General features: G+C 38.7%; 1 protein-coding gene across 4 annotated transcripts in view; it reads left to right on the top strand.

Moving 5' to 3' along the window:
* The first annotated feature begins 9,214 nt into the window (after window positions 1-9,214).
* nyap2a (neuronal tyrosine-phosphorylated phosphoinositide-3-kinase adaptor 2a) overlaps window positions 9,215-15,877 on the top strand; it is a 56,760-nt gene continuing 50,097 nt past the window's right edge. The window contains exons 1-2 of one of the 4 annotated variants that reach the window (XM_015361768.2): window positions 9,215-9,714; window positions 12,101-12,333. In XM_015361768.2, the coding sequence (XP_015217254.1) occupies window positions 12,131-12,333 (203 nt within the window). In that variant the 5' untranslated portion in view covers window positions 9,215-9,714; window positions 12,101-12,130. Of the gene's footprint in view, window positions 10,513-11,797; window positions 11,959-12,100; window positions 12,334-15,877 lie in introns of those variants that run through there. The other 3 variants (XM_015361767.2, XM_015361770.2, XM_015361769.2) reach the window with 3 other exon arrangements.

Below are 15,877 nucleotides of genomic sequence, written 5' to 3'. Positions count from 1 at the left end.
CCGTAAATTCTGCAGAGGATGCAGAGGCAAACAATCCAAATTCGTAATCCAAAAGCAAGGTCGATAGGAGAAGCTAGAGATCAGTTAACCAGAACGAGCCGAGATAAACTGAGAAGACAATCCAAAAGGCGAAAGATTGAAAGGGAAAAGTTAAGTTCAGAAACCACGAAATCCAACAAGACAAAAACAAGCACCAGAAAACTCTTAACGGAGGCTTTTCAATAGTGAGAAAGGTTTGGTGCATGAGGAAACTTTAAATAGTGAAGGGAAAGGGACGGGGTTGGAGAATTGGTTCAGGAATGAGAATCACTGGAATCTGGTGCCTGTGAGAATGTGATGGGTTCAGTTAGGAATGAGATGGTGAAACAGCGGGTTTGGGAATATAATGGCTTTTGCGAGGGCAAGTGTGGAGCGTGACACATAGTGGTAGCTTAATTGGCTTTTGGGAAAACTTGCCCTGGTGTGAGAGCGTGCATGTGTGTGTTTGTGTCTCTGTGTGCCCTGTGATGGACTGCTGTCCTGTCCAGGGTCTATTTCACCTTGCACCAGTTGCTTGCTGGGATAGGCTCCGGAAACCCTTGCAGCGCTGAAATCGATAAAGTTGTAAGAAAATGGATGGATGTTGAATGAGATTCGAAGGCAGGTTGCCTGAGGTCGTTGGCTACATCTTGTAAAACAATGTTAGATTAAGGGCTGGTATATGTAATGTCTTGCTTTGAAAAGAAAATCTTTTTCATCAAGCTGTATGTAGATTCAGGTTCACAAAGATCTTAATGTATACTTTCAAATACTGTGGAGCAATGGAAAGTGTTGAAAACATAAATAATAATTCCGAAGGTCTAATTCTTTTCCACAAATTGTCAGATAACTCTTGAGATACACAAACATTTGATAAAAGGAAACTTATCAACCCCTACTTCAGCTGCTCTTTTTTTTTAGAAGCATTTTCCCCTAAACTGATAAAGTAAATCTCTTCAATTTTCTTTAGTTTGGCAAAAGCACAATGTTATAGAAGACATATGAATATACAGGTTTGTTCCTTTTATACTTAAACAGGTTTTCAGACTCAATCAGCACTGTCCAGTTTCATCATATATGCTATATTAAATACGATTACATCAAGTGGTGTGAAACACTATATGGATTTAGTGGTTCCTTCAGCTTAATAAAGCTGCTCATAGCTCTGCTCATTATTACATAAATGATTGTGTCCGCCATATTTTACTGCTGTCTCTCATTTATCAGTCTAAAAGCTTTATTCATTTTACATTCTTCAGCACTGAAATCAAGTTAACTGATGTCACTGTATTCCACTATCAGATTTATTTCTCCCTGGAGCTCTATGATCTCCTTTTTTACTGTCACATTTCAAACTCTTCCAAGACTCTCCATCTACAGTTAATACATATTCTCTGTACAGAGAGTAGGAGGAGGATTGCAAGAGAAAATGTAATCTATATCCTACTTCAATATACTTATTTTCTGTAACTTTTGTGTTCGTACTCAATTTTACCACAGTTATTTCCACATCAGTGCTTTCTCTGCCTGGGTGTGAAAGGGTATTGACCCCTCTCTACATGCTGTTGCTATGGCAAAAAAGTATTTCTTGGTTACAGTTCTTGGTGTTTCTTTACAAGGTCATGTGTAGAATGGGGATGATAATGGGAAATATCTAGATAATGAAAGGGAAACGGTTGATGTAGTAAATGAATATTTCACTCAGTTATTTAGAGAGAAGAAATTAACAACATGCCTCTGGGTAAAGAAAAACAAAATTTCTATTTAAATAAAAAGGCCTCTGATGCCACTTGTAGTGCATTATCATTGGTTATCAATTATCAGTAAAATGATTCTGATACCATATTAAAATATAATAGCAGGTGACACACACCCTCTAATCAGGAAATGGAAACCAATAGAGCAGATAAAGTTGTTTATTGGTTTCAGCATAGTGAGACAGAGGAGTAATAAGGAGGCATAAAACTTAAATATGTATTTATGAGACTAAAACATGGACATAAAAAAACTGTTATTTATAAATTATTTACAAAGATTGTGGGCATCCTCAGAGACAAGTCTTACTACAAATTAACAGAGACATAGCTGGTTTCTATGCAATGGAAAGCAGTGTTATCTCTTAAACTCATGCTAAATTGTTTCTCTTAGCATAGAAGAGGCAGACATATTACAGGTACTAAAAGCACTTGAGATAAATGAATCCCCAGAGCCCATCGTTATTCTACAAATGTTACTCGAGGATTTTTCATAAACCATTAACAAAACTCTTCCAAAAGTCACTCAGTATACTGTAGGTATAATACCAACTGACTAGAAAATTGTTTATCTAGTGCCAAACCATGACAAATGAGTCAAAACTGAACCCAGTCATTGTGGACCAGTAACTCTGATCTTTAATACATAAAAGGTTATGGAAATTATAAGTATTACAAGAGGATTACCTGAGTGGCAATGGGATTCTAGAGGAAAGTCACCATGCATTTAACTCAACTATGGTGTTGTTTAACAGAAGTTTGGGAAGAGACCAAGTTGTAATCGTGCCCTTCCACTCTCCTACACATAAATGCTCTCCAGCTGCCCACAACTATTCTCAGACAAGCAGCTCTTCAACCGCAGATTCTCCAACGGGAACCACTCTGCACTTGTCATGCTGTCTGCTCACCCAGCCAGCTTTGACAGCATGAGTGGGTAAGTTGTTCCATATTCCCGTAACCACAGCACCTTGTCTAAAAACAGCACACACTGTTCTCAGGTTTAAAGGCACACCATTTTGAAAGCATTTCCCCCTACTTTGTCCACTGGGTTAACTTTGTCAATACCTTGAAGGATTCTGAAAAACGGAATCCCTTCATAGTCTTTTCAGTTTGTGACTGAAAGGACTCAGTTCTTTCAGTCCATCATCCAGAGTGCGACATTCATTTGAACTTATGAATGCATCTGATAGCTGTTCTCTGAACTATTCCAGAGGACAATATATTTTTTGTAATGTGGTGACCATATTTGTAAACAATATTCTCATGTTTTTAACTCACTTCAAGTTATATTTGACTGACCTTTTTGCTGCCTTTTAATGTTTTCTCTGGTTTTAAATACACAATATAAAAGAAAAATAAATAATTAAATGGTTTAATTCAAACTTTGTGTTGTTGAAAGTGTCACATGATTATACTTACAGTACTTCTGCTTTAGTTCCTATACACACACAGTAAAGCACAACAGTGCGGTAGGCTCATTGCCTGCCATTTTTGTCAACTGTAAATTCAAACACAAACATTAAGGTTAGTGCTGGGAGCGTGTACAAAACTGTTTACTCAGATATCTGATTTTTTTTTCACAGCACCACATTTCAAGCACTCCTGCTGAGTAGAGATGACATTTCTCTATTTCTCTTTCTCATTGCTAATCGGAAACACCTTAAAATACCAGAGCTGAAAACAGCTGAGGGCCTTGTTAATATCCGCTTTTGTGTAAAGTTTAAGCTAGCAGTATCTCGAAAAACAAATGTTAGCTTCATGAATGGCAGCCTAAGCTCTCTCAATCGAAAAGCATTAGGCCACAAAATGCCTGCATTTACTCTTACATGTGTCAACATTGATCTAGGTCAGCCAATTAGATAGCCTTCAGGACTTCCATTACCCATTGTATTTCACTCTTATGAAAAGCACAGCACTGTAGGTCATTCTGGTGCAAATGGCTACCATCGTTTTGTATTTACAGTACATTCTAATAGCTTCATCATATAATCTTATACTACAACATAGCTCATTTGATGACATTCTCAGAAAAGAATCTAGAATAGAAGCACAACCTTCAAAAATGAAAAGGCATCACATGTTCATACTTATAATGTATCTTTTGATGGACTAAAATGGAAAAATCTGCTATCTGAGATAATGTTTTGTTATTCTATCTTTTGTCTCATAATTTTCTTACAGAATGTAATATGTGCTTTTTCTAAAAAAAATCAAAACACTAAAAACACTCGTTGTCTGGATTTCAACTACTAGAGATGATAGTTTTCTGACTGAGCATCAAATACTATGCAGTGAAATTACATACCTGGATATTTTTTTATGTAAACCTTGAAAAACTGTCAAAGCTATGAATTTTCCACTGTCATTAGGTTTGAACCTGAGCTGTGTATTAGAGTGTTTATAACAAATATGTCCTTCACACACTCTTAAAAGAAATAAATAATTAACTCTGGCCTGATGGATAGTGAGGCTGCCTTAGAGCCTTTGGATCCTCAGTTTGATTCCAGGCTGCAGTTTGTCTGTTTTCTTTCTGTCCACATAGGATTTTTCTGGGTATTCCAGTTTTCTCCCACCACCCAAAGATGTGCCGGCTAGGATAGTGTGTTTACTGTTTCCAGATCTCCCTCGTGTGTTTGTGTGCAGTATGTATGCCCTGTATCCCATGCAGGGTGCTTTCCTGCCTTGTGTCCTGTGCTCCTGGTGTTGGCTTCAGGTTTATCCTGACCATGAACATCTCTGATAATCAATGGATGAATGGATGGATGGATGGATGGGTGGAGCCATGAAGGTTTAAGTACAAGAGCTCCCAATACGTAGTCTTTTTTGTAGATGTAATGTACGAATGTGTCATTCTTGTGATATTGCCATCATACAACTATTATGAAAAATGTTTTGTGGATATAGACCAGTGTCTTAAAGGCATTATTACAGAAAAACTGTGCAGAATAACAACTTCCAGTGAGACCCACAGGCACTTTTTTTGTTTCTTGAATATCTCTGTTGGTAAAGACCTGGGAGAAGCAACAGCCAGTTATTAACATCTTGTGATCTGTATTCGGCATACTGCACTACTTGGACATAATGTATTGCATACACCGTGGACACACTGCAGCTCTATTCATATTGAGCTCTGTCTGAGTTTATTTTATTCAATTTCTATTGCACTGTTAGGTATTATTATGTAATCTTATTTTGTAACTTTAATTTTGTGATTTTTACCCCCTCCCATGAGCTCACAGAAAAGATATTTCATTGCCAGCAACTACTGCTGCATGCTGTATTGTTGTGCATTTGATAAATAAACTTTGATTAATTGATTGATCGATTGATCGATTGGATGTCGCCAACCTGGCTGATTAGCAGGACAAAAGATTCCTGATTGACTTCTCTTCAAGAGTCAGAGGAAGCTTCTGGTTTTCATCCTATTATATTTTCTGTTGATAAAGTGAACTAAGAACCGAGGAATTAAAGACAACTGGATCATGGGAATATAGGTGTCTAGGACCAGACTTTAACAGTACTGTTTTAGAATATTGCAGAATTTGGACTTTACTTGTGTGAAGGTTTTCTGTTTTGTGAAGCTATTAGTACATAAAAAAGAAAAAAATATTTTATTATGTAAAAAAACATACAAACTTCAAAGACATGTAAAAAACTTTTAAAGTTTGAGTCAACATTTTACAATTTTTCTAGCATTTACAAAATAAGGTGCTAAATGCTATATTTCCATTACCTCTCCCACACACAAAAACGTAGGAGTACTGTTGTTTGTGGTCCAAACAGACCACATTAGAGAATTATTCTTGTCTCTGAGTATGGCATGAAAACAGATCTGCATAGTTATAACTTTTAAAACAGATGAGAATGTTCTCTCCCCATCATGCTTTGTACTCAAAGGAAATATAGAGAACATGGCATTAACCTTCCATCATAAATAGTGGAAATACATCCTTTGATTTGATTCAAGGCTGCAAGTCAGTGAATTGTGACTAGTCTAATAGGGTTAGAATGATTGAAATACTACAAATGCACTCATCATCACCAACAAATAAAAAATTATGAAAATTAGGCTTTATAATAAACGTATATGACATAATCATGACGAATTATGAAAGCTTGGATGGAGATACAAGACAAATAATAAAATTAAACCACTTTCTGTAGAATATCTTTTCCTTCTTTATACAGTACTACATTGAAACTTCATCTACTGTCCTGGGAATATTATATGCAGCAAAAGTCAGGAAACTAATTTCTTGCCAAGGTTTTCTGACTCTGATGATGAAGGACTATTTTAGAGCTGTCGATCTTAAAATACAACTCAGGTCAGCGTGCAATGATTATACTTTGAGCACGAATAATTGCCTTTTGCCACAGAACTGCTCACTGAGGTACCAAACCTTTAAAAAATAGTAAGGTATAATAATTTTTGTAGCTGTTCATTCTCAAAGTTAATTTGTATTGTTACATATTTTATGCTGTTGTCTCTATCTCTTTTATCAAAAACCAGGCTATACAGTAGTATCATAACACTAATAGTGTCCCTATTGAATAGACACAAAAGAACAAGTCAGCGCTCTTTCACTGTCATTTATGTGGTGATTTGCCCTCTTACCTTATAAAAGCTGCTTGCTTGCAATCTTGAATAGCTCCAGTGAACCATGCAGACCCAAGGCAAGGCAAATATTTCCTCTTGTGAAATTGTTCTCTGATTCTGTGTGGCCTTTAGAGCACCAAAGAGAAAGTTGGACAACTTTGTTTTGATAATAATATTTCTAAAACAGTAGCAGTCTTTATTTTTACAAGCTTATATGTTCTTTATCTCTGTTTAGAAGCTCTTTAAATTGTGAACTATGTCAACCCATTAAGGTGGAATTGATGCTAGGGAGCTAGAGATACTGCTGGTCTGTTGGCACATTACGAGGAGTTTTAAATATTTTTTTGGTAACCTTAACAACATGTTGGATGCTCTGCTGTTTCATTTTGCTCTTTTCCCCAGCTGTAATGCTGCTTTAGTGCACTTTTGTTTTTTCTAGCAGGAGTATTTATTAATGTTTGTTTTATTGTGCATCATTAGGCACCAAAGCTGAAATGCTCTATCACATCCGTCAAGCTGCTGTGATTTGCATGACTTTTCTTTCATTCCTCAGCTGTTTCTCATAATTGATGTTTAATTAAGCCCTTTCCTCAACACTTCCTCTTCCCTTCTTGTCTTCCCCATTCACTGGTGGTGTTTGTTACCCTCTGTGATTTCCCCTGCTCTTCATGTCTACTCACTTTCCCCATTTCTGCTTATTTCCTTTATCACTCCGTCCAGCCCTGCAAACTGAACTCACAACAGCACAGCTGACGTCTGGATCTGGCTGCAATGGCCGATCAGGGGTTCTTGGTTACCAGCACAACAAATATTTTCAAAGGACTCTATTCTACCCAACCTTTACTGGCAGCTGGGCTGCTCTTTTTGTATTGTGTATCAGCCTTGCAAAAGAAAGAAGAGCTCCATAGTTCATTGGAAGGAAAATTCTAAATCCAGTTCTTCACCAGCCTCTAAAAGCTGTTTGTCTAAACGCAATTAAGTTTCAGAATTTATCATATCATTAGGTGTGCGTACTGTCAGCTCTCAAAAGCAATGCTCATGAACTACACAGAGGTTATTTTTTCTGCTGGAGTAATCTTCTACTGAGATGTAAATAAAGATGTACTGTATGTCACAGAATGGCATGTGGGAAACATGATGTGTGAATTATGAAACAAATGTGCGCTCTTTTCCAAACTGGGGACATATAATTTCTAAGTTCCCAAGATACCACTAATTTAGTTTAACTCTGCTGAGTGCCCATTGTTTTGAAGAACCTGAATTACTCCTAATGAATTATTTCTTATTTTTTTTAATGTCTCATTTTTTACTACTTGCATGTATTGAAACCCAACTGAAGCCAGAGCATTATCCCTTTATTTGATGCCCTACCTCCCCCAGCCTCATCAGCCAATTACAAATAATGTCTGTGTTCTGCACACTACAGCTTTCAATTTAATCAATTAAAACGTAAAGTGATAGAAATATTGCACGGCTTCCTAACAAAACAGATGCTATAAATTCATATGAAATGGCCCACCTCCAAAGCAAAACCATTGAAAAATAACAGATTTAAAAATTCATCTGAACAGACGTTCAGAAAGAAGAATGGCAGGGGAATAGTGCTGCTTCTTTTTTAAACAGAAAAACAGTAATGCCCTGGGGGGGATGGTCTGCCTGCTCAATGTTTAACTTCAAGCTCATATTAAATTAAACCCCCAGCTGCAACCGCCACCCTTACAGAAGCCTGTCAAGAACATTGTGGTAATTAACAGAGGACAGTGATGTAATACAGCGGGGAGGGACACAGCAGTGACTTCACCATTCTCCCATTCTCTGATTGATGGGCTGGCCCAGACAGATGCTTTCTTTGAAACTCAGACACAAACTCAATTAAGCCAACATGTGAAGCAGCAGATACTGGGGATGGACCCTCCAAAACTTTTTAGCGTCTATAATCCCTGAACTGTTTCCAACAAGTCCACTGTCATTTTCCATATATTCCTGGCTTTCAATTCCCTGTGTGTTGCATGAGAGCCCTTGCTTTGGGTAATGGGATTTGTCTTCCTTATAAGCTGTGATAAAGAGGAACAGGGACAGTAATTGAAGAGAGCATGAGGCCTACTGCTAGATCATCCCGCTGCTCATAAACCAGGTCAGTTATCTGTGGTGTCAGTCTTGGTACTGTCAATTAGAAGAAATCAGAGAACACAGACAGGTGTGTAGAATGAGCCTAATATAGTATTTAGTGTACTGCTGTTGCATCTGCGTAGTAACGACATCGATATATTTTACTTTTATTACTTTCTCTACTGTTTCCATTTTGCTATTTCTTGCTGGGCTTGATAGTGTTTTTAGCTTTTTAAGAGTTTTGTGGGGCACGTGGTGAAGCTGTTGCCTTCAATGTCACAAAGTGTCAAGACGCAGTCTCAAAGGCTTTGGCTGTAGAACACAAAAGCTTCTTCTTCGAAAGTCCATTTACAGGGCCTCCATTCAGAGGCATTCATTTCAAGCACCCTTTTTAGCAGAGACTGAGTATGCTGGGCTCCCAGGGACTAGGATAAAATCAGGGTGGAGAGAATCGTGCACAGCATGCATCAGGGTGCACTTCAAAGGTACTCCATCATTCTGCATGCACTCAGTATGATTAGGCAACAAGCTCTTGCATCTGGCCCCCGATTTTAGCAACTCAACAAAACAGCTCTTGTGGCTGAGAGGTGTCAGTGACCTGAAAACAGGTGGCAGTGCCAGGTTGATTTGATAAGGTCAAAGAAAAGAGCTCCTCCTTCATCTCAGTAACAACTGCCTAACTTGCGTCAGCAACAATTGAAGAATACCACATTGTTCGGGCGCACATTAGTGAGGGATGTCACACGCACAAGAATTGCTCAGTTGAGGCTTTAAGAGATATTTTCTGTATATAAATCAATATTTTATTTACTGCTTTGCAATCGGGGTGGGGGGTAGTGGTGGCTCATGCACATCAGCGACTTGCTAGATCCACACTGCTGTAAAAATGACACGCACACGGCAAGCAATCTGTGCTCCCTGCCGTCTTGTTTGCTAGTCAGAATTTTTGGCTGTACAGATAAAGGCAGGAGAAGGGCTGTTGCCAAGGCAGGAGGCTGTAACGCTGTCCTCCACCCCTGGGAGCTGGAAACTGAAGTGGAATGAGATTGCCTTCCTCCTGCTTGTGTGGTGGTTGCGGCTTCATTTGCTTTCCTCCCTCTCTCCCCCATATCACAGACTGGCCTAGTCGGGAGCTGTCCGTGGTCCTGGAATGCTGTCTGAGTGGGCTGGTAAATGCCGACAGCTTGCAACACGGAGAAAGGGAGAGTAAAAAGGATGAGATTTGCTTCGTTGAAGGTAGGCTTGCTCTTTGTCTCGCGATTTACAATTCAGAATCCCTGATTAATCTGCTGCTGCAGCTCTGACAGACTGAGGCAGCTGAAGATCGCAAGCCTGTCTGTAGTGGTCACGGGGGAGGGATGATACCACAAAACAGACGGCTCCCAACCTTCTGCACCTAAGGGGGAATGCTTTAAGGAGGTCTACGTTAAAAAAAACAACACGAAAACAGAAGCAGCAGAGGAAGAAGGTGAAAAGCAAGATGTGTGGCAAGAATGCACATTTGTTTTGCAAAGGCGATGGTTTGTGCTTTTAAAAAGACCATGTGCAAATGACGCTTGAAAGTGAGCCTGCATTTGATCATGTTGTTCTCTGCTGTGTGGTAAAGTGGAAAGGAAGCATCCAGCTGCCTATTCACTGGACATCCAGGCTGGGCACAGTTTGCAGCTGCTCCATGGTTTCTGCAACGGCAGATTAAAGAAACCCAGTTTTTGCAGCGTTACATTGTTGAGATCAGCAGCCCATTGGGTTGGAATTACATTGCGGACTCAAAGACATGAAGGTGGCAATTGTCCAGTTTACACCAACATGGGATTCAAAGGAGCGCCTCAAAGCTTTCTGTACCCGAAAACATGCACTTTCAAGTGAAGTATTTTAATTATTAACACAATAGCCAAGGATTGGCCAGTTTCTTATGGTGCTGAAACATCTCTTTTCTACCTGTGCTATCGTAAAACTGCAGCAAGGGCTTTGCCAAGAAGAAATTAACCAATTTTCAATTGCACTTCAAGGGTCTCCATAGAGTCATCTAATTTGGTAAGTACGCTTGTTTAATCCTGCACTTACTGATGTTTGTAAGTAACTTCACAATAATGAAGTCACTGCTTCCAAGGATACCCAGCAGTGGGGCTTTCTAAAGCTAGTTGAGATGCCCAGAAAATTAAGCTCACACTTCTTGTGGCATCCTGTATTTCAGGGACTGTTGTCTAGATACTGTGGCTTACCTGTTATTAATTACATCTTTCAATTAAACACATATAAATATAACCGCTATCAGAAATATCTGGGATAGACGTGGAGGTGTTTAAATTGCAGAAAAGCTCAGAGGGACTGAAGTGTTTGGGTGGAACTCTGCCGAAAACAAGATAAACAAAATTATTTCCACTCCAGAAAGCACCAGCAGGCTACTAGGGGAAATGCCTCCAGGCCAGGCATAAACAAGGGGATGGGTTTAGGGATTAAAAGGAGAATTTCTGATTTTCTTAAGTCGTTTGACATCAACAAGAATAAATCCTTTTCTCAGACCAAGAACATCTTGAGAATGAAACAACATCTCTGTGGAGATAATGTCGACACATAGTCACAGATGTCATGCAGCACCAGGAAGTACTTGATTGTGCATGGAGCTGGGTTAAAAACAATTCTGTAGCACAGACAGACAAGCGCAGAGAACACTGTTTGTAGCAGACAATAGGCTGTTCTTGAACAAGCCCCTTGTATCGAAGTTTGGCACTGCTCCAAACACAGTGCCAATATCTACAAAAGAAAAAGCTGCAAATAGTATACAAATGCATAAACCAGTTAATGCATAGAAAAATCTACTTTTTAGCATTAAAACTAAGACACTGGCTTGGTCAGATACAGAAATGCATGTGATAGCCTGTATCAACTTAGGGTTTGACCTGAATTTAAAAGAAGTAATGAAAAATGTCAGCATTCTTAACTATAACTATAGATTAGCACATTTTTTATTGAACCTAAAAACTTAAAAGTTGTTTAAACAGATTATTTCAAATGACTCTAAACAGACAACAGTGGTTTTATAAATATATTTAGCATATGTACATACTGTATAGTGTATGTACTAAACTATTTTTTTAAATTTAATTATATATATTTAATTTCTTAGTTTAAACCCAAATTATATTTATCATTAATATGTTATTTACTGGAACAACAAAGGAGATCCGATCTGCTCTTAGCATGATGAAATGTTCTCTGGCATGATGCAACTATTACACTCAGAGAGATTCTTCATTTGAAACCAGCACACTTCAGACAACAGGATAAATAAATCCTCTCTTAACACAGTATGTCTTTTCAAACATGTTTCCACATTCCAAAACACTGCAATGTTTTTGAATATGAATGAGACTCACTATGTAGTTTTTCTATGATTGTGTTACTTGGCATGGAATGCAACAGGAGGAAACTCAAGTAATACAATGCATGAAAAACAGGCCATAATGCATGCACACCAAGGTAATTTTTTTATCTATAATCTTTGTCTTTAAATGTGTTTCCTAACAGATGTGCTGTTAACAATTTGTTTTATGTGATTAATTATACTGTTGGTGTTGCTGCTGTCATCATCTTGTTCATCATTATTCCTCTTTGCTTCCAGGAAGATCTGTTTGCCTGCCTTTGAAGAACGATGAATTCAAAAGAAGAGGAAGCCACTTTCACAAGGTTTTTCCAATATGTTGAAGACAGTGGGCTGAAAGCCTACGATGGTTTGGTCATACAGAACGCCTCTGACATTGCCAGGGAGAATGACCGTGTGCGAAACGAAACAAACTTGGCTTATCTGCAGGAGAAAAGTGAGAAAAAGCGAAGACAGGAAGAAGCAATAAAAAGGTAACAATATTCTGTAATTCACAGGGACTCCAGATTTAGGAAGCAAGTAATTGACTCAGATTGTTCTTCTAGATTAATAATAATATAGTAACTGTTCTCACAAATGCAGAGTTCATTCTCTCAATGGGTTGGGTCGAACATGTTTGAATTCAAAATGAGTTCACAAAACGAGAGATTCCTATGATGGTCTTCAGTAAGGTTACTGAAGTTTCATTTTTTTTCAGAATAAAAAAAAATAATGCTTTTCAGACTGAAGCTCTCAAATATGTTTGCCCAGAACTTATTTCATTCTTACATTACTTACTAGCTGATGATGATCTTGATCATGATCATGATCATGATGAGGATGATGATGATTATTTGGAACAGCTCAGGACAAGTACACTGAAATAGATTATTGTTTTTGTCAACATCCCTTCCTGCGTCATATATTAAGGTGACAGGCCTTTACTTTCAAAATTAAATGTAAATTAAAATGTGTGGTGTAGAACATAATTTGGTTTCATTTGTCATCCAGCACAAGGGCACATTTTGACATTGAGAACTTAAGTATTCACAGAGCATTTACAGTATGTATGGATTTACGCATCATTAATTTTGGGTTTGGGGTTGAATTCTGATGGTCTACTTGCTGGTACAGAGAGATGTTAGTGCTGTTAGTGCTGAATTTCGCTCAGCAGAAATCTGTAGCAGTTGCTTACCAATGTCTTTATCAGCACTTTTCAGGGCCCACTTACTTCCATGCAGAATGTAATAGCTTTTAATGTCCAGCATCGAATAGCATCTCCAGATTATCACTGAACAAAAGGAAAGGAAGCCCAACTCTAAGGGCTGCACACAAGGCAGAAGGTATTGCAATTTGTAAACAAAAAACATCCTTTTCTGCAAAGAGCAACTTCAGACCTATTTATTGTCAACCTGTTAAGAAATCATACTGTATATATTCATTCAAGATTTCATTGCATGGTTATAGTAGAAAGCTGTATTTCTTTTATAGTGAAATATATAATATTTTGAAATGAGCTGTGAATATTATGTTCACAGAACACATTAGACTTAACCCACTGGTTTATGCTCATTCGAAATATTCCTCAGAATATGCAGCTATAATGAACACTGCACTGATTGCATATTTTCTGTCATCTTGGTTTACTTTCATGACATTCCTTTCTTCTCTCCTGCTAATGCTGTTTGAACAGGAGCAAAGGAATTCTGAGTACCAGTTCAAACTAAAAATTCAAAGAATGCCTTCAGCTGTTTCAAACATTAAATATTAAAGCATACATTTAGAGAAGCCAAATAAGTGAGGGGGAAAAAAAGCTAGATTTTTCATGAAGATCATAAGTAGGTCAATGGGATGACCTATTTTTTTTTTTTACAGTAACTGATGAAAAAATTGTTACAAAGCTGAGATTAAGTGCGAAAGCCTTGGATGCTGAATAAAATGATACGGCTAGCAGGCAGTGTCGGTTTTCTGCCTAGTGACAGATGAACTGGCTAGGAGCAAATGAAATCCTACTTCTGCCTCGAAAAGAGGAGGGCTTTTACAGCAAAGCACCATCCCAAAGGAAAGGAAGTTTAATTGTGTCAAACACAAATGAATGAATAATTTTAATTCTTATTCCACTGTCGGTAGTGACACATTTACAGAAGAGAAAGGGTTGTAAAAGAGAGGAAATTTCTACCTCATTTGCTCATTTGTCAAGGGATCTGTGATAATTTGCTTTTTGGCATAAATTAGCATTTGTTTTGTTTTTGCTTCTGAGAGTAGAGAGGCCTGCAATTCATTGAGAGAGACTGAAATTCACACATTAATAAAAGGATCTTTCTGTGCTGGGGATTGTTCTCTTTGTTTGGATTCTGTTTACAATAGAATATCATCCACCTTTGTTCATCTGCAGTTATAGAGCAGAGGATTCGCTTTGCTATTCCACAGCTTATAGGATCTCTGTGAAAGTGGCAGGGAATCACAAGACGGTCCCTGCAGGCACAGCCTGTTTCTGGTTCACCATGTCAAGCCTAATAAGACCGCAGCAAATCCGGTACACATGACTTCCATTCTATCATGTTTTTCCAGTGGTTTGCTGAGACCTCAACACATGGAAAAATTTTGCCAGTGAGCTTCATGCTTATTTATTGATTCGTCTAATACAAAAGCTCCATTAAGATTATGATCTTTTACATTAAGTTATATGCACAGGCCAGGCTGCTCATTGCAAATACAATCAGTTACAATCAGTAGATTCCATCAGACTAACTGTATCCCAAAGTGGATGTTGAGCCTAAATACACTTATTGATTTATTACCATGTGTGAGAAACCATGTCGTTATTAAACTGAATGGAGCCTGAGCTAAGATGAGCGAGCAATTGTCTGCTTCTTCTTAGTGGTCTTCTCCCCATTTCTGGTTTTTAGAATGGCGAAACGTTTTCATACACCCTCTCAATTTGCCAGCCACCAATTTGTAATCAACTTACTGTATTTCTTTTCAACATCCTTTCCAACCTCCTTACCTCTCCCTGGATGTGTACCATCTGACTTTCTGCATAAGAAGCTGAGCAGAAGATGGATGGAGTTTTCAGTGATGATAATGCACACCATGAGACCATACGGGTCTGCCACTGAACACAAGCCAAGGAAGTCCTAGTAGTGTGTGACCAGTTGTTGTCGCCCCTTTTGGAAACAGTACCACAGCTGGCAAATAACACAAATTCAGATTCGAGCCAATAAACCCAGAACTATAGAGCTCAATATGCACTCAACCACTTTAGAGGCTGTTTTGTTTTAGAGGCTTTCTACCTCTTTCCACTACTGTGTCCTTTATCAGAGCACACAACATGTGGTGGTGATTTATTTATTTATTTTTAAATGAAGCCCAATGGCTTTATAAGATGGGTTCCTGGCAGTGGAACCTTTGGGACTTTGGTACCCACTTAGGTGACAAAGAGACATGAAATGTCTCTTAGTAAAGATATAATATAATAGTATGTCCTCCACTGTGCTGGACTCACTTGCAGATCCATTTGTTATTTGACTGGATCTGACAGTGGTATCTGACAGGAGAGTTATTATTGAGTAGAAGATGAATGTGTCTCTCACTGATGTCATCACCACAAGCCAGCAGGTCCCCAGTGTCACCCCCTCTGCAGCCAGAGGGTGCTCCTACTCTGTCCTGTCCCTAGTTTCCTGTGCTTTCCTGTCCTTCCGGTGGGGCTATATATTTCCGGGTCACTCATTCACCTTCGCTCAGCATTGATGTTCGGATGTCCTGAGACCCGCCTCGTACCAGGTCGCCCCACGTCCGCTGCCTGAGAGCATAGGCTTCTATATGACTCCTGAACTGCTGATCCCGGGCTAAACCCCTGTTCCGCCACTACGCATATGGGTCTTTTCTGCTCTCCTGCCTCTCCACGGTTTGTCCCTTCCGACATCTGTGACAGAATGCTGAGCCTTCTACTGACCCCGCGAGCGGCGCTTTTTTGTTTTTGTCTTTTTCTCTGGGTTTTTTTCTTTCTCTCAGCTCTCCTATTCTAATCTCGGGATG

Source organism: Lepisosteus oculatus, chromosome 13 (genome assembly GCF_040954835.1).
Source record: "Lepisosteus oculatus isolate fLepOcu1 chromosome 13, fLepOcu1.hap2, whole genome shotgun sequence".
Lineage (NCBI taxonomy): Eukaryota > Metazoa > Chordata > Actinopteri > Semionotiformes > Lepisosteidae > Lepisosteus > Lepisosteus oculatus.
Note: the sequence above shows the minus strand (reverse complement) of the source record. Positions and strands in the feature narration are given on the sequence as shown.